The sequence below is a fragment of the Natator depressus genome, chromosome 11 (genome assembly GCF_965152275.1).
Source record: "Natator depressus isolate rNatDep1 chromosome 11, rNatDep2.hap1, whole genome shotgun sequence".
Taxonomy (NCBI): Eukaryota; Metazoa; Chordata; order Testudines; family Cheloniidae; genus Natator; species Natator depressus.
In genome coordinates, this window is record NC_134244.1 from 59,612,126 (window position 1) to 59,631,378 (window position 19,253).

At 41.7% G+C, this 19,253-nt stretch overlaps 1 protein-coding gene across 1 annotated transcript in view; it reads left to right on the forward strand.

The window, feature by feature from the left end:
- Positions 1-19,253, forward strand: part of BMPR2 (bone morphogenetic protein receptor type 2) — a 175,176-nt gene that overhangs the window by 123,229 nt on the left and 32,694 nt on the right. Inside the window, exons 4-5 of the mRNA XM_074967946.1 lie at positions 18,045-18,155; positions 18,640-18,731. Of these exons, the coding sequence (XP_074824047.1) occupies positions 18,045-18,155; positions 18,640-18,731 (203 nt within the window). The remainder of the gene's footprint in view (positions 1-18,044; positions 18,156-18,639; positions 18,732-19,253) is intronic.

The window sequence follows — 19,253 nt, forward strand, 5'->3', positions numbered from 1 at the left end:
CTACAGACCTAAGATCTGAAAGAAAGAACACAGCTAAAGGTTATGCAGCTGTGCTACTTCTCATGCTCATTCCTTATATCCAAAGTGCATCCGCTTTCCTTTTACCTCCCCCCGTAAAAGAATGACACATTCCCAGGAACCTCATTGCACTAGCTGTCAGAGGAAGCCACAGTGAGAGACATGGAGAAATGTCTTCCCTTTTGGACACAAGTCTTGATACTCCTGCCTGTGGAACCTAGTGGAAAACAAGAGAGAGAAAACTTAGTACAGCTGCGATACAAAGCACAAAAAGCCCAACCACAATGAAATGAAAAATAGAAAGCTATTTGAAAATATCAAATAAACAAACTAGAAGAATAGAAGTAAGTTTCTTTGCCTTTTTGAGCACTGCTAGCACACCCACGGTCAGTCTTGGCAGCAGCTGTAGTTTAGACATACCCTGAAGTATTTACATTTGCGTGGATATAGCAATGCACACCCCTGTCTTCACAAGACGTAACCAGACCCAAGACGATTCAGAGATACCATCCGTTGGAGCAAACCAAAAATATGAGTAGATGTAAATATACACTGTAGACCAGGGGTGGGCAAACTTTTTGGCCTGAGGGCCACATCGGGGTTCCAAAATTGTATGGAGGGCCGGGTAGGGAAGGCTGTGCCTCCCCAAACAGCCTGGCCCTCTCCCCCTATCCACCCCCTCCCACTCCCCACCCCCTGACTGCCCCTCTTAGAACTCTGGACCCATCCAATCCCCCCTGCTCCTTGTCCCCTGACTGCTTCCCCCTCCCGGGACCCCATTCCCTATCCAGCCCCCCCTTTCCCTGTCACCTGACCACCTCTGTCCCATCCAACTGCCCACTGCTCCCTGTCCCCTGGCTGCCCCCCGGGACTCCCTGCCCCTTATCCAACCCGCCCCCCCCCCGGCTCCCTGCCCCCTTACCATGCTGCTCAGAGCAGCATGTCTGGCAGCTGTACCGCCCGGCCAGAGCCCACCGTGCTTCCTGCCAGGAGCTTGCAGCCCTGCCGCCCAGAGTGCTGGCGGCATGGTGAGCTAAGGCTGCGGGGGAGAGGGGACAGCAGGGGAGGGGCTGGCAGCTAGTCTCCCCGGCCAGGAGCTCAAGGGCTGGGCAGGACGGTCCCGCGGGCCATATGTGGCCCATCGGCCATAGTTTGCCCACCTCTGATGTAGACCAAAGGCACTATGCATCCTCTCCAGAGAGCTGTGTCAAGAATCTTGGCAGAGATGCACTAATCCACAAGCCCTGCAATTCTTACAAGAGTGTTGTATGTCATTTCAGTGCACTTTGTGTGCCTGAAACTTGATAAATAGTGTGGATGCACTGGTCAGTGGTGCAGTTCTATACTGCAGACATGGCATTACTGTATCATCTCTTTAAAAATGTTTGTCTTACCATTTCTGCTGGGTGCTTTTATTTTGCTGTAATTACACATAAAAAGAAATATTTTGCTCCTGTTTAAAAAACAATTGCTGAATATAAATGTAGAAATAAAAAGTTAGACACATGTCATTAGTGTGACTGTGATAGACCTAACCTCTGTTTATATTGGTAGCTGTATTTTTAAAATGTATTTAATTCCATATTGTCATTAGTTGTTAGTGTCAAGGCCTTGGTGTTTTTAACTGTAATTTTTGGTAAAAGGTGTGTGTTTTAACCATATTACAGGAATGTAGTCAGGTGTCCTACTCAATGAACACTGTTATTCTGTACTTTTAGATACATATTAGATGCAAATCTAGAACAGTCATGTCACTTCCATGACCTATTTATATCTTTACCACATTTTTTATTTGTCCTTAAATGTGTGGAGGAAGGGAGGAAGAAGAGGGCACAAATATAACAATCCCCAAATGGAGATCAGATAAATTTATAATTCTCCTTTTTAATGGATTCTCAGAGTTAGTATTTTCCCTTTGATGATTTTTGACACAGTGCTGAAACGAGAGTTTCAGTTTTTCAGACTGCTGACTGTATTGTATGGTCACTGGCTGACACATTCAGTAATTTAAATCAGTTAAACAGAATCAGGAAATGAATGACCAGTTGTCTCTGAATCTTTTGTCTGAGAGGTAAATTAAGAATGTTTCTCTTGAACTTAGCCAAAAGGTTAACCTCTAGTGAGACAGGTCCTTGACAGACCTGGGCAGAGCTTGCTAAGTCTTTGAGAGTAAATAAGAGACCAGATTTCGCATTTTCAGCAGCAAACTGTCAGTAGTTATCATATCATTGCAGGTGTGTAATGTCAGTGTGAGAGTATACAACAAGCAAATATATGTAAAATAAATTTGAGATTTTTTTGGATATCTTTCTGAGGCATTCCAGTGACATTTTTCTTTTCATAATTTTGTTTTATTTTATGAACATGTCAATTAAATTAGATTGATTTCCAAATTAAGAGAAAAGATATAAAGCCATGCAGAGAAAAGAGGTGAAAAGGACTTGGAGTGCTGCAGTGCATGTTGTGAAGATTATAATGAAGATTAACATTTCCTAATGGAAAAAATTCCAAGGTTGTAAATTCTTTATCTCGTTTATAGTGTTTCAGACAGATTAGATCAGCGTGAAACATGATACAAAAGTTGTTAATGTGTATAGCTTCCCCCCACCCTATGTTGCACTGGCTCCTCCATTGAATTGGTGCAGCGTTATATGTATAAATACTAGTTTAGACAATAATGAGGAGGATGAGGATAGAGGGTAGCTGAGTCCTGCATGAAGGAGAACACAGCTGGGTGGCCACGATATTATTCTCACGAGAAGAAGTAGTATTACCTACTGTAGGGGAGTGCATGGCTAAGTACTTAATTAGCATGATGAGGATAACACATTATTCCCTGTCTCTCTAGATAAACCCATTTTCTGCCCAAACCCTGCTTCTTTCTTAATGGATGCTTGCAAGAGAGAAAAGAGTATGGGGCAGCGTGGATGGGGTTTGATACTTATTACCAGTCAGCATCAAGAATGCATATCATCACTTGATTTTGCTTGCAGCCATTTACAGCCTCCACTTACGCTAGAGCTGAAGTACCTCAATCTTGCACATTTTACAAGGATCAGTCAAAATGGTACAAAAAGTTGATACTGAAATGCTCAATTCAATTAACAATGATAAACCTTTATTGTGTGTTTGAAATCATAGCAGTTGCATTGATGTACTGGCTCCTTGTGTTGTTATGATGTCTGTCAAAGTGTCTTGTACATTTATTTAGGTACCATTACACTGTCAGTAGACAAATGTTTTTGTCTTATAATATAGCCATTGAAATAAAAATGGAAACATCTATCCCAATGATTTTAAATATTTATTAAATTAAATAGAGAAAGTTACTTTTAAGGTCCCCTGGAATAGTTAACTCATTGTCCTTCAGGAGTATCGTAATGATACTTTGTTGTTTGGTACAAAGGATTTCTCTCCATTTAACAGGTCTACTTTTTGCTATATGTTTGACTGAATTTCATGGTATATTCAGGATTTGAGTAAATCAGCATGCAGTATGTTTGTCAGAAATATATCTTCATTGTATGCTAGCATTTTTAAAAAATGGTTGGCTTACCCATTTCTAATTAGATTATTACAAACTACAGGTTTTTCCAGCAAGTGTTTATGTAAAGAATCGTTGTCTTGTGAAGTTATTGCTTGCGGTAATAAACGTATCTAATTGTACTATGTGTTTTTGAAATGGTCAAAGAAGGGATATATCAAGGCGCAAGATAGGCAAACAGAACGTTTTGGGATTGATTCAGTAGTATTTGTATTTTTAATAGATTGCAAATAGTATATCCAGAATAGAAATGTTAAAGGCACATATATTTACAATAGCTAGGCATTCCAGTGTGCAAAAGGTTTGACTGAAACCATAGAAGTACTCAGAAATCAGCTTTGAATTGAACTCACTGTACTTTTTGAGTTCCTTAGAATTTTGGACTTTCATCTGCAAACTTCCTGAAGAGCTCTACAGAAGTTGATCCAATAAAAGATACTACCTCACCCACCTTGTCTCTCTGTTCAGTCTCTTTGTGAACTTCTGTATTATTGACTGTTCGGGGTGCACTTCAAGTTTGTTAATATAGGGCAGATGGGACTTATCACAGAGTAGAAGTAACATTGTATTTTTCCAAACATACTCTGTAGTAGTGGGGTCATCTAGTGGTCTGAGCAAAGGGCTGGGAGTTCTGATCCCAGCCCTACTCATTCCATCTGCAGTCAAACTATTTTAGATCCTTAGGAATATTCTGCATATGTACAAAATATGTATGACTCTTTCTTTATTACTGTTGTACTTTTCATTTTCAAGATATTTTACCAACAAGTGTCACAACAGGCCTCTGAGGTTAAGTAAGGTATTATTTTCCCCATTATACTGATGGCTAAAGTGAAGCACAGAGAGGGGTGAAGTGACCTCCCTAGGTCAGGCAGTGAGTCAGTAGCAGAGCTGGGAATAGAACATAGAATTCTTACCTTCTGGTTTTATAGTCTAACCACTAGAAAATGCTCTTTTCCCTTTTTTTAAAAAAAGTTTGTATACAAGAGCTAGTTATTTATTTGGTGAAAGTCAGCAGGGCAGAAACCACTTTCAGTTGGTTTCTCAGAAATGAAAACTGTATTTCAGTTGAGCTGTTTGATCCTGGGGAACTATCAGGTGTAAACTCTGTAGTTGTAGCCATGTCAGTCCCAGGATATTAGAGAGACAAGGTGGGTGAGGTAATACCTTTTATTGGACTAACTGTTGTTGGGGAGAAAGACAAGCTTTTGAGCCACATAGAGCTCTTCTTCAGGTCTGGGAAAGGTACTCCCAGCGTTACAGCTTTATTGCAACAATCAGTAACCCGCTAACCCCCTCTTTTTGTCCTATGACTGCAGAGATGTTAATGGGCCACTTTACCTTGAATGAACCTCCCTCCCTTCCTCCATGTGATGGATTGTTGGATAGGCAATCTTCTCCTCCAACCCTGTATTCAGTTCTTCGGCTTTACAGAGCCTATTAAAGACAGTCCGAACCAAAAACAAAAAAAAAGCCCTCTATTTCTGCAGGCCATGCCCTTATGCGGTTGCCATGTCTCTGCCTTCTCTTCATTTTCTCTTAATCTTCACCTTTTCTGTTTAACTCCTGTCTCCTCCTCCCCACCTCTCTTAGGATTTTTTCCTCCATTTTTAAAAACTTTTTTTCATTTTTATATATTTATTTATTCTACCCAGTGGTCAGAATGAATCAAGGATCACAAAGATTTTTCCCTATTTCTGCTACTTCCTTACTGTGCCCCACATACCTCTGAACTAAGGAGAGAGACCCCTGCAGGAGCCAATGTTTTATGTCCAGAAGGAAAATGAACCCTCCCTTGGGCAAGAATAGGAAAAGAGGAAGAACAGCTCTTCCCGAAGGCTGTCCTCTTAGGGCGTGTCTTCACTGGCAATATTAAAGTGCTGCCGTAGCAGCACTTTAACGTGGCTTGTGTAGTCGCAGCCCAGCTCTCTAAAAAAAACCCACCTCCACAAGGGGAATGGCTGAAACTTGCAGCGCTCCGGGAAGTGTTTTTTCACACTCCTGAGCGAGAAAGCTGCAGCGCTGTAAAGTGCCAGTGTAGACAAGCCCTGAGCCAGCAGTGTCCAAACGAAAAGATCTAGCCACAGCAGGCTCCACCTCTGCTGTATTGTGGGAAGGGACACAGAAGATCCCCGGTAGTGTGGAGAGAGGACTCTGCAATGACATTGGGTGCTAGCTGGGGCTGGAAGGAGGAAAAGGAAAGAGGATAACAGAGAGAGAGAGAGAGAGGTAGAGAAAGAGTGCTGGTAGAGCTGGGAATGAGAAAAGTGAAAGTGCTTGGGTGCTAGCTGGGATGGTGAATGAAAGAGGGAGGTATTGTAGACCATTTTCCTCAGTGACAAGAGTAAAGTACAACAGAAGGGCATAGACACATTCAGAGAGTCTTTGCTGGCCTGAACTGCCTGCTGTATGTGCCTCAGTTATCCACTCAACTGTTTACAGTGCTGGCCTGCCCAACAGTTACCTGACCTGCGGAATATTCTGGTAAGATAAACTGCTATTCAGAAGAATGAACAAGAATAATTATTCTGGTAACATAACTGGAAAAAACATAATTAAGCAAGCTGGTAAAAGATAAAAAATGGTTATTGGAGAGAAGGCAGATGGGGAAAACAGCAGAGGAGTGGGAGGGCTAATGGGAAAAACGGGGCTCACGTTTAGTTTTTTGCCTGGTCCCCTGACTCCTCTAGTTTTACAGGCCACTGTCAGTATATATGAATTATTCGGACATTTTAAAATCTCTCTAGGCATGGAATAAACATACAGTACATCCATGGTTTAAATAAACACAAACACAATTTTCTCGCTCATTACTGACCAACAGAGAGGTTTTTGGTTTTGATTTATTTAAATATAGGAAGTTTTGTTCATAGTTGAGGCTTACACAGTTAGCTGGAGGCATACATAATGAGGCTTTCACACCTTTCTGTTTAGGCACTTCAACTTTGTATCTCTGTATGTCCTGTTTCTTTCCCTCTCACACATGTCCCCAGTATTCTAACGTTAGACTTTCTTCCAGTCATACTGTCAGTTCCTCTGGACTCTGGTGGTTTCTGATCAGGATATATTATCATTGAAGATGGGATCAAAAATCTTCAAAGTATTTTACTGTGTATAATGCAGGCACATTGACTAAAATCAGTGCATTAACCACTGAGTACCTTTTGGAAAATAGCACTGGTTATCTGAATAGGCACTCTTCACACAAACGTAATAATTTTTGAAATGTCACATAAGTGTTTAACCCACAGCTCCATAACCATAACACATTCCGTCAAATTAGAAAGTACAGGAATGTTGTTTTGTGTGTTGTACAATGTTATGCCAAATGAAAGTACAGGAATGTGATGTTGTATTGATGCACTGAAGAGCTACATTTTAGTAGTAGAATATTTGCTATAACAAAGGGAGGGGATACAGTATGCAGTTGTCTCCAGTATTAAGATGTGAAACAGAAACGAGGTGGTTGTCATAAACCCATTCACACTGTATCTCTATATACTGAGATGATTCTCTGAACAGATTAGTTGTCTAAATTTTCTAGTTTTATTTGTTCATGCTCTTGTTGTCAAATATTTAAGATAAGAATATTGAAATATCACACAGTACAGTGTGTTCACTAAATCAGTTCAGTTCTCATCACGTATTGATAAGATTTGACTTAAAACTCAACTGAATCCTGAACCAAAAGGCATATGGCTTTGTTAAAAGTAAATTAATCCTTACTTTTATCTTTCTGAACAGGACTGTAAAAGGATTAAAGAATCTGGGCTGGTGCGGTGTATTTAAACCGCCCTTTGCTGCTAGCACAGCACTGTTGTTCTTTCTTTGACGCAGACCCAGACAAAGGCTGAGTGTAGCAAGGAAGCAGACAGCATGCTGACGCCTCCAGTCAGTGCCCCAGCCTGGCTCCAGGATTTGTAAACAGAAACATCCTAGGCTCCAATAAGGCAGACTTTGGCTCTCCTTCTGATCTGCATGCAGGAAGTGCCTGCTTGTACAAGCCCAGCTATTGCACATAAGCACATATAACTCAGTGTTTAGGTTTGGCCGAACCTTCTTACTGTGAAAATTATTGGAGAAGGGAGGGAATATGGGTTTACTGAAGGGAGGGGAACACGACCGTTTCATAGACCGCATTCCTAAGTTTTGTAACAGGAAAAAAAAGATTTTTTTGAAAAAGAAAAGTAATAACGTTAAAGTTACAGAGTGCTTTCCATTTAAAGGCCTGATTTTTAGACTGCTCACACCTGTGAAAATATACATTTGCAGATGACACAAAGTTGGGAGGTGTTGCCAATATGGAGGAGGACCAGAATATAATACAAGAAGATTTCTATGACCTTGAAAACTGGAGTAATAGAATTGAATGAAATTTAATAGTGCAAAGTGAAAGGTCACGGATTTAAGGACTAACAAGTATTTTTGCTATAAGCTGGGTAAATACCAATTGGAAACGACAGAGGAGTTAAAAAACCTGGGTGTAACTGGTTGATCACAGGATGATTATGATTCACCAATGTGATGTGGCCATGAAAAAGGCTAATACAATCCTAGGATGCATCAGGCAAGATATTTCCAGTAGAGATAGGAAACTGTTATTACCACTGTACAAGCCACTGGTGAGACCTCATCTGGAATACTATATACAGTTCTGATCTCCCATCTTTAAGAAAGATGAATTCAAACTGGAACAGGTGCAGAGAAGGGCTACTAGGATGATCAGCGGTATGAAAAACCTACCTTATGAGAGGAGACTCAAAGAGCTTGGCTTGTTTAGGCTAACCAAAGGAATGCTGAGGGGAAATAAGATTGCTCTTTATAAATACATCAGAGAAAATAAACACCAGGGAGGGAGAGGAGTTATTTAAATTAAGGGCCAATGTTGGCACAGGAGCAAATGGATATAAACAGGTTTGAAATTGAAGTTTAGGCTTGAAATTGGATGAAAGTTTCTAACCATCAGAAGAGTGAAGTTCTGGAAGGGTGAAGCCTCCCAAAGGGAGCAATGAGGGCAAAAAAACTAACTGGTTTCAAGACTGAACTTGATAAGTTTATGGAAGGGATGGTATGATGAGATTGCCTGCAATAGCACATGGCCCATCTGCAACTGCTAGTAGCAAATATCTCCTACAGCTGGAGATGTGACACTAAATAGGGAGGGCTCTGAGTTGCTGCAATGAATTCTTACTGAGGTGTCTGGTTATTGGGTCTCGCTGTCATGCTCAGGGTCAAATGATCGCCATATTTGAGGTCAGGAAGGAATTTTCCTCCAGGTCAGATTGGCAGAGACCCTGTTTTTTTTTTCACCTTCCTCCGCAGCATGGGGCATGGGGTCACTTGCTGGTTTAAGCTAGAGTAAATGATGGATTCTCTGTTACTTGAAGTCTTTAAATCACGATTTGAGGACTTCAGTAACTAATTCAGAGGTTATGGGTTTGTTACAGGAGTGGGAGGGTGAAGTTCTGTGGCCTGCAATGTGCAGGAGGTCAGACTAGATGATCATGATGGTCCCTCTGGCCTTAAAGTCTATGAGACTATGTAAATATTTTTCCTAGCAGTTTTTCTGCAGTTTCTAGTATTTTCTGATCTGTGAGATATGTCCAAGAATGTTGCTCTTGTGAAATATTTAATTATTGAGTCTGTTGCAATTAAAATAGTTTTAACCTGCCTTTGTAAAGTAGTCTCACTTTCATTGTTCTGGTACATGCGTTCTTTTGTGGCCCAACATTTTTACAGATGCTGAGTAAGTGACGTCCCTCAATTGAAAGCAGTTAGCTGCTCTTTGATTTAATGTCAGAAATGAAAACTAATGGGTTCAACATCAATGTAAGGGGACATTTTATCTTTCAGTGACATTTTTTCTCTTATTTATTAAAGAACATTTTTCTGTATATTTTTAAGTTTTCAGATAAAATGTTCTTGAGGTACTGCTGTTCTGATTGCAAACCAGATATTGTATATGGCTTATCTTCCAGCAGCTAAATGCTAATCTTGAAACCAAGATACAGCGTACTTCATTCAATCTGCTTTTGGAGGTGAGACCTTCTCTCACTTTACTTCCTCAGTAGCCAAGAATCTATCTCTTTACTTTTTTTAAATGCAGTCTGTTGTGTAGCCTACATTCAGGTTTAATTTCACATTAGCAAGGAACTTCAGATCTATCAAGACTATAATTAGAAACAATATTTTAATATATGGTAGTCTTTTCACACTGTACTATTAGAAACTAACCCACAGATGTCTCTGGACTCAGAGTAATGAAAACAGAGAGAGAAGTTGGATTGGGCTTTTAAGGACTTTGCTGCCTTTTTCTTTAAAAGAACAAGAAAATGACAATTTTTACACATAAGACTTGAGTCTACATCAATCCCTCCCATACTAAACCAGAGGTACTAGAGGAGGAGGTCTCAGTGAGGACTTCCTTGTGTAGATGTTTCCTACATTATCTCTTGACAGGGCTGTGGGGGGGGAAGAGATTTTTTTCTACATGTGTGCAAAAATGCCAAGGGCCCAAACCTCAACTATAGATTCTGGTGGATTGCATGGAGAGGAGAGATATGCATGGAGGCCCACTGGAGCCACACTACCAAAATCTTGCCCTGCTTCTTCAAGGACCTCTCTGAGGATTCTGCTAAAAATAGGGTGACCAGATATCCCGATTTTATAGGTACAGTCCCAATTTTGGGGTCTTTTTCTTATATAGGCTCCTATTACCCCCACTCCCTGTCCCAATTTTTCACATTTGCTGTCTGGTCACGCTAGTTAAAAAGATATTACAGTCCCAGCTGTATTATCTCTCTGTGCATTCTTTGTGGAGCTAGAGGAGTATGAGTGTTGCCATCTCTCGTGATTTCATTGCAAGTCTTGTGATATTTGGTGTTTTTTTTCTTAAAGCCCGAGTTCCTAGAGTCAAGTGATTACATGGAAATCTCAGTTTTTGTTTGTTTGTTTTAAAAACCCTACCCCAAATGGTTGTGGAGAAAAACATGAAAATGTGACCTAAGTGTACTCTAAATGCTCAGAAATCAGAAGGCAAATAAAAATATCCCCAAATTTATTATTTAAAAATCTAATGAGTTTTTAAGGCCTGATTCATGATTTTTGAACACTTAGTGTTGGCAATACTGATGATATGAAACACACATATTGACATTGTGGTGTCTCTTGCCTGCCCTCTCCTTCTCCCAGTCTGCTCAGTCCATCCACTCCTCCCTCTATGAGGTCCAGAAGAGTCCTCCCACTGAGCTATGAGAGGAGATTGACCTCCATTCCATCTGGTAATGGGGACATCTCCACACACAGACACCCCCTCCATGAACAGATATCAGGGGTACCACCTGGTCCTTGGAATTAAAAAAAAAACAAAAACCTAAATCAGGTACTCTTCAACTATTATCTGTACTATTTATATTACTTACCTTTCTCCATTCTGAAAACTGACCATTTATACCTACCCTTTGTTTCCTATCTTTTAACCAGTTACCAGTCCATGAGAGGACCTTCCCTCTTATCCCATGGCAGCTTACTTTGCGTAAGAGCCTTTGGTGAGGGACCTTGTCAAAGGCTTTCTGAAAATCTAAGTACGCTATATCCACTGGATCCCCTTAGTCCACATTGTTGTTGACCCCCTGAAAGAATTCTAGTAGATTGGTGAAGCATGATTTCCCTTTACTAAAACCATGTTGATTCTTCCTTAACAAATTATGTTCATCTATATGTCTGACAATATTGTTCTTTATTATAGTTTCAACCAGTTTGCCTAGTACTGAAGTCAGGCTTACAGGCCTGTAATTGCTGGGATCACCTCTGGAGCCCTTTTTAAAAATTGGCGTCACATTAGCTATCTTCCAGTCATGTGGTACAGAAGTTGATTTAAATGGTTACAGACTACAGTTATTAGTTCTGCAATTTTACATTTGAGTTCCTTAAGAACTCTTGGGTGAATACCATCTGGTCCTGGTGACTTATTGCTGTTTAATTTATCAGTTTGTTCCAAAACCTCCTCTAATGATACCTCAATCTGGGACAGTTCCTCAGATCGGTCACCTAAAAAGAATGGCTCAGGTTTGGGAATCTCCCTCACATCCTCAGCCTTGAAGACCGATGCAAAGAATTCATTTAGTTTCTCCGCACTGGCCTTATTGTCCTTGAGTTCTCCTTTAGCACCTCGATCATCCAGTGGCCCCACTGGTTGTTTAGCAGGCTTTCTGCTTCTGATGTACTTTAAAAAAAATTGGTATTACTTTTTGAGTCTTTGGCTAACTGTTCCTCAGATTCTTTTTTGGCCTTCCTATTTGTATTTTTACACTTCATTTGCCAGTGTTTATGCGCCTTTCTATTTTCCTCACTAGGATTTAACTTCCGCTTTTTAAAGGATGCCTTTTTGCCTCTCACTGCTTCCTTTACTTTGTTGTTTAGCCATGGTGGCTCTTTCATGGTATCTTTAAAAAGTTTTCATGCAGCTTGCAGAGATTTCACTTTTGGCACTGTACCCTTTAATTTCTGTTTAACTAACTTCCTCATTTTTTTGTAGTTCCCCTTTCTGAAATTAAATGCTACAGTGTTGGGCTGCTGTGGTGTTTTTCCTGCCAGTGGGAGCTGCGGAGTCGATGCTAGGAGCAGGGGCAGCGCACCGAGACCCCCCTCCCCAGGGGCCGCAGGGATGTGCCAGCCGCTTTTGGGAGCGGTGCAGAGTGAGCGCGGGTAGGAAGCCTGCCTTAACCCCTGCTGCGCTTCCGGTGACAGCGGCTGGGGGCCCCCGGGCCCTTTTAAATCGCCCAGGCCCCTGGGCAATTGCACCCTTTGGTCCCCCGTTGGTGGGCCTGGCCGGGGTGCTGGTGGCCCAGTGGAGTTTCCAGCCGCCACAGGCAGCGGGGCTGCAGCTCCTGGCCTCTGCAGATGGTGAGGGCCCCCCACAGCTGGAGCTCTGAGCTGCTGTGGGCAGCGCCCCTCCCTCCCTCACAGCTCCCTGCCAACGCAGGCGGTGGGGCTCCCTGCAGCTCCCGGCCACGGCAGGTGGCGGGGTCACAGCTCCTAGCTGCAATGGGGCCCCCTGTAGCTCCCAGCTGCTGCAGGGAGCAGGGGCACCCCGGAGCTCCGAGCCTGGGAACCCTGGTGCACCAAGTCCCCACTGGTGGTGGGGCACCCAGAGCTTGGAGCAGCCCCCGCATCCATCCAACCTCTGCAGGTGGTGTGGGGCCCCACAGCTGGGCTCCCCATTTTGTCAAGGATATTTTTAGTAAAAGTCAGGGACAGGTTACGGACCTCCATGAAGTTTTCTTTATTGCCTGTGACCTGTCCCTGACTTTTACTAAAAATATCCTTGACAAAATCTTAGCCTTACTCATCACTTTTATGCTACACATAAGGCTAATATTATTCTGGGGTGTATTAACAGGAGTGTCACATGCAAGACACAGGAGGTAATTGTTCCACTCTACTCAGCACTGGTGAGGACTCAGCTGGAGTACTGTATCCAGTTTTGGGCTCCACACTTCAAGAAAGATGTGGACAAATTGAGGAGAGTCCAGAGGAGAGCAACAAAAATGATAAAAGGTTTAGAAAACCTGACCTATTAGGTAAGGTTAAAAAAACTGGGCATGTTTAGTCTTGACAAAAGAAGACACAGAGTCTTCAGTTAGTTAAGGGCAGTTTATAAAGAGGACAGTGATCAATTGATCTCCATGTCTACTGAAGATAGAACTAGAAGTAATGGGCTTAATTTGTAGCAAGGAAGATTTAGGTTAAATATTAGGGGGGAAAAGACTTTCTAACTGTAAGGATAGTTAAGCACTGGAATAGGTTACTAAGGGAGATTATGGGAACCCTATCACTAGAGGATTTAAAGAACAGTTAGACAAACACCTGTCCAGAATGGTCTAGTTATACTTGGTCCTGCCTTGGTGCAGCGGAATGGACTAGTTGATTTCTTGAGGTCCCTTCAAGCCCATTTCTATGATTCTATGCTTGCTGAATTTATTCTTTTTTTGTGTTTATACTTTAGTGTGATTTCTTGAGGGGCCAAGTGGATCAAAATAGTTTCAAATATTTTAGAGTATAAATAATAAATGTTTTAACTGCCATTTTTAGTGAGGAGACTGGTACTGGGAATTAGATCATACAGACCAATCAGTGTGAGATTAAAATTTAGAATGACAGCTGAAATACTTGAGCTCTTAGAAACAGTTGATAATATTATGTATCTGTTCAGAGAGCTGGAAGCCAAGCACTGTATCATAAAAGCCCTGCAGGGCCACTGTGAAAGGAAATAATTTTAGAAGCAGCTAGAATTAATTATACTTGCAGTGTCCTTTTTGCCTGCTCGTAGAAGCTACATCTTTGCAGCATTGTGTTCAGTTCTCCGCAGCTGAAGGCCACATTGTGCACATATTCTGTAGTTCTGTCTTGTATTAAGTTCATGCTTTGAACTTCAGGATCTTCTCTATATTTGTGTGATCTCATCTCCAGTGTCATTCAAATTCCTTACTTAAAGTCACCAAACCAAAAAACCCTGCAATAACAGTTTTGAAATGAATATTTTAAACCTGTCACAACAGAGAAACTTTACTGAGAGCTTTAAGACCCTGATCCTTCAAAGCAATCTGCCTGGGCAGTACCTTAGGACCACGTGGAGTCCCGTATACAGTACTTTGATAGGAGTGCACACAGGTTGTAAAGGTCTGCCTGCACACAATATTTTGAAGAATCAGACCTCAGGCTGCACTGTTAAGAATTCAGACGTGACTACAACAAAGTTAAGGTCCAAGACTGTCATTTTGTTCTGTGTCTAGCACAATGAAGTCCTCCTGGTCCATGACTAGGGCTCCTTGGTGCTATAGTAATACGATAATAACAAGGCCCCATGTACTTTGACACAAGGTGGACCTGTATTCTGCTGCAAAGCTGCTTTTGTTTCTGCAACACTCTGGTACATGAGAGACTAGAAATTCTGTGGAAGCTTTGTGCAAATTTTAAGATGGAATTTTTGTTTATTTAAATGTTAAGATGAATATTATTACTACTGTATCCTTTGTGTTACTTACTATGTCTTGATTATGAAAAACTTACATGTATGTTTAACTTTATATGTTTTGAGTAATCCTGGTTAGATCAGCAGGGTTACTCACTGCACAGAGTTAAAAGTGACTCTATATAGCAGAGGTCGGCGACCTTCGGCAAGCGACCCATCAGGGTAATCCGCTGGCGGGCTGTGAGACTTTTGTTTACGTTGACCGTCTGCAGGCATGGCCTCCCCGCAGCTCCCACTGGCCACAGTTCGCTGTTCCTGGCCAATGGGAGATGCAGGAAGCAGCGGGCTGCAGTGCTGACCGCCGCTTCCCGCAGCTCCCATTCTCCAGGAATGGCAAACCACGGCTGTGGTGTGTCGGGGAGTATGCGGGGGGCCAGGCCTGCGGACGGTCAACGTAAACAAAATGTCTTGTGGCCTGCCAGGGGATTACCCTGATGGGCCGCATGCCAAAGGTTGCCGACCCCTGCTGTATAGGATCATGGCCGAAGTAAATTTAGTGTTTCAAGTTTGGTGTTAACAGCTCATTGAGCAGAACACCTCTTCTTGAACAATTGTTAGGTTGTCTGAAGAATTAGGAAGACAACACTGTCCTGTTTGTACATTTCTTATTATTATTTATATTAGTTCACATTTTACTGTTTTTCTTGCATATTTAAAGGTTGGAAACTTCATTAGTGTTTTAAATGAGAGCTTACATTTGGAGTACAATTATATGGCAAGAGTTAATTTCACTAAATATTGCAGACAAAAGATCATGAACTACAGAGGCCCCTGGTTAAGGTTGCACATACAACTTTACGTGAACTCCTGCCCCCTTGTGTTTATTCATTACAATACAGTCTTTATTTAAATAATCACAAACTATTTCTCAAGTAATGCAGTATCATAAAGTGTTTATCTACAACATACATACATATATGTAGTATCTTCTAGCAGGGTCTCATGTTCTGTGTATGCCAGAAAAACATAATCAGTTAATCATTTACTGTATAAAGTACAAAGCAGACGATACACGCACAAGAGCACTTGAACTTTAATGGGCAACACAGAGGACTAGTGGAAAGTTGTTTAATGTATATAAAAATATGCATTACAGTACAGTCCTTCATTATTTGATCACATATTACTTCTGAAATATAATATGATATATATAATACACAGAAATCTGCATAGCTATTCTACATTGTCTACTTGTTTATATATATTACACACACAGAGCTACAATAAATGAATGTTAAGATTCCAAAGTCAAGCACTCAAAAGTAAGGAAATACCACTTTTAAGGTTGCCTATTTAGACTTAACTGGGCCCCTTCTGTGTATGCATTGATAGTCTTTAATTACATGATCACATCCTATTTTTTCTATAGGACCCTTGCCTCATTCAATGTACAGCATGGATGGTGCTCACTAAATGAGCAGCTATTTAGTGTTCCATTTTATCTTCGTCATTCAACGTGCTACCCCAGGCATTATTTACTGCATATTATTCACATCCTGCTCTAAATACAGAATTATTCACTTCCTCATAGGTTTCTTTTGTAATGTTTCTCATCACTGTGTGTGTGTGTGTGTGTGTGATAGAGAGAGTGAGAGAGACAGTGTGTGTGTGTGTGTTGGGGGACTGTGAGAGGCAGAACGTATGTCGGTGTGAGAGTCTCTGTGTGTGTGTCTGTCTGTGTCAGTTAGGGAAGTGTGTGTCTGTCTGTGTCAGTTAGGGAAGTGCACTTTAAGTCCCCCTCCCCTCCATCCCTCCCCCGCTTGGCCCGGCTCCCCGCTGCTCCCCTCCCGCTGACACACGTGGAAGTTTCACTCCTCCTGTCCTGACGTAGGCAGGCAGGGTCCAGGGAGGGACTCCGCTCCGGGCAGCGGTGGGCCAGGCTGCTCTGGGTTCCCCGCGGCTGGGGCGGCAGACCCGGAGGCTGGCGCCCTCAGCTGACTGGCTGAGGAGGGAGGGAGGGAGGGGGCGAGGTTGAGGTCAGGGAGAAGCCCGCGGGCCCAGCGCAGGGGAGGGGGCGGAGAAGAGAGGATTCCAGCCACGGCCAGCCAGGGGAATGGTGCCCCAAATTTTCAGGTGCCCTACGCAGCCACGTATGCTACGTACGCCTAAGAACGGCCCTGACTGAAGGTTTTATAGGACCTTGCAAACAGTGATGTATACACTCTAAATATCATTTCCAAGGCCAACAGCCATTAAGGCCCTGTGACATCTTGTTTGCTGGATTTTCCAGTGCCTAGGGCTGCCCCATTCAGAGTTTATCATAAACTTCCATTATTTCCTTTCTTTGTGCCAGTGAAGATCCTAGATGGTTCATGGGCCTGGTGTGGAAGGGAGTCCCTGGGGGTGAGGTTGTAGGAGAGTGAGCCCTCCTCACACCCAGCACTGATGGCTCCTGTTCCATGGGGATGGGCCTGTCTCCTGGGTCTGTGTGTTGTGATCTCATGTGCGAGGGCATAGCAACACAGAGGGTCAGCTGGGCCAAGTTTTAGTGAGTGGCAGGCCAAATCTGAGTAGCACTGTAACCCCACGTGCCAGGTTGCAATGCCGCTGACTCAAATCTGACCCAGCAGCATTATTGATACATAAGGTATGGTAGCCCAAGGCCTGGTCTATGAGTGGGAGAATAGCGAAATTCCACCTCAGAATAGATAAAATCATGAGGCTTGACATCTGAGTGGGTGCATTTAGAGAGACTGGGAATCAATTCAGGGCTTTGGGAGATACCATCAATCTTTGAATCTGACTTGTTTTAATTTCAGCTACTGATTGATTTCCTAGATTTCATGCTGCAATGTATTTCTGAAGGATTATTATTCATTAAAGAAAATTAAGGATTTTAACTATATTAAAATGTCTTGATTTCATATATAATCTCTGTACAGTTTATGGGTTTCAAAACCTAGAGAAATGAGGGATGAGAGGAAAACAAGTGAGTTAGAACTAGAAATCATATGAGGATAAAGGAGCCTTCTGGTGAATTTATATGCCATGTTCATTAAATCAACATAACCAAATGACCCTTTTAGAAGAAGTCCTGAATATTATACTATTATAGCATTTTCAAGTAGCATAATGCACTTGTTACAGCTTCTGTCATTCATAACATTGTTAAAAATAAAAATTGGAGGGCTGGGCCAATCAACCTTGTGTGGTTGTTCTGAATGTTGCCAATGGAAGACAATGATTCAGTTTCCAGTTTTGGTGTCTCACTCTCCATACAGGCAAGGAAGGCCCTGGAGATTCTGCAGAGATAATGTTCTCAGCCATGTTTAGCTAGTCAGCTGTTCTCTCCTCCTTAAATTTTAAAGGTAAAAATAAATTAGGGACATATAGTGTAATCCATACAGCATGATTTGCTTCTCATTTCTGTTACTTTGTCTGTTGTATGGTCCTGAATCTTTCTAATGTACATTAAAAAAAATGACATGTCCTCTTTCTGCTTTCTTTCAGATTCATCTAATTCTTTTCACCGAGATGAGACTATTGTTATTGCCTTGGCCTCAGTCTCTGTATTAGCTGTTTTGATTGCTGCTATATTCTTTGGATATAGGATGCTTGCAGGTAGAATTTGATGTGCTTTTCTTTTTTCATATTATTCTTTTGACTGTTCTTCACAATTATAATTCCCTTACCTCCCTCTATTCCCACCCCTTTAAATACATTTCTTAATGGCCCATAGAAATTTATAAGGACTCCCACACGTTTTCAATCTGGGTTCCATTTTTCTTCCATGAATCCTCTGCTTAACAAATAGCTGGAGTGGAGCCATCAGTCTTCTCTAAGGCCAACACCAGTGGGATTCTGTGTCACGCACGAAAGAATAATTGTGTAGCAAGTAGCCATCACCTTCCCAACCACCTACTCTTCCCATCTTAGTTTTACTAGCTCTGGGGAGAAGGGTTTGCAGTGTTACTCCTGGCTTGGCATGTCCTTCACTGTATCAGCCACTGTTGCTGTCAAGTCCCAGAATAGTTCTGTAACCATTCTCGTATGTATTCTTGCATAAAATCTTAACTATCAGAACTTTTGGTACCTGTATCTGCAGGGGACCGTAAGCAAGGTCTACACAGTATGAACATGATGGAGGCAGCAGCATCAGAGCCTTCACTAGACCTGGATAATCTAAAATTGTTAGAGGTAAGTATGCCACTCAGAATTTCTGCCTCTGTAATTTACTCTTCATTGTTTGCTCCACCTGTGATCAAATTACCTGCCAGATATTGTTGTAATATTTAAGAAACAGATATATGTAATAAATGTGCTATATTTTCCCACTTTTGTATTGTCCTGATTGTATCTGTTGTGAACTGTAGTAAAAACCATAAACAAAATCACTAAACAAATGGAGGTTACCTCAGAAATACCAGAAGCCAAAGACATTATTTTACCCTCTCTCTTTACTCACCAGTATCATTGATATTAGTCAGAATGTGCTCTTCTTTTAGAAGAGCATTAACTACTGAAGAGCAGTAAGGGGTACTTGCATATATTGTATTTCAATGTCACATCAGAAATGCTTTTTCTATTTGATAATAACCATGTTAAAAATATTTAGAAGTACAATATCTTACAGTAATAGTCTGAAACATTGTTATAACATTACTATAAGTATAGAATCTACTGTGGATTGCAGTAGTACATTTCAATAATAGTGGGGTG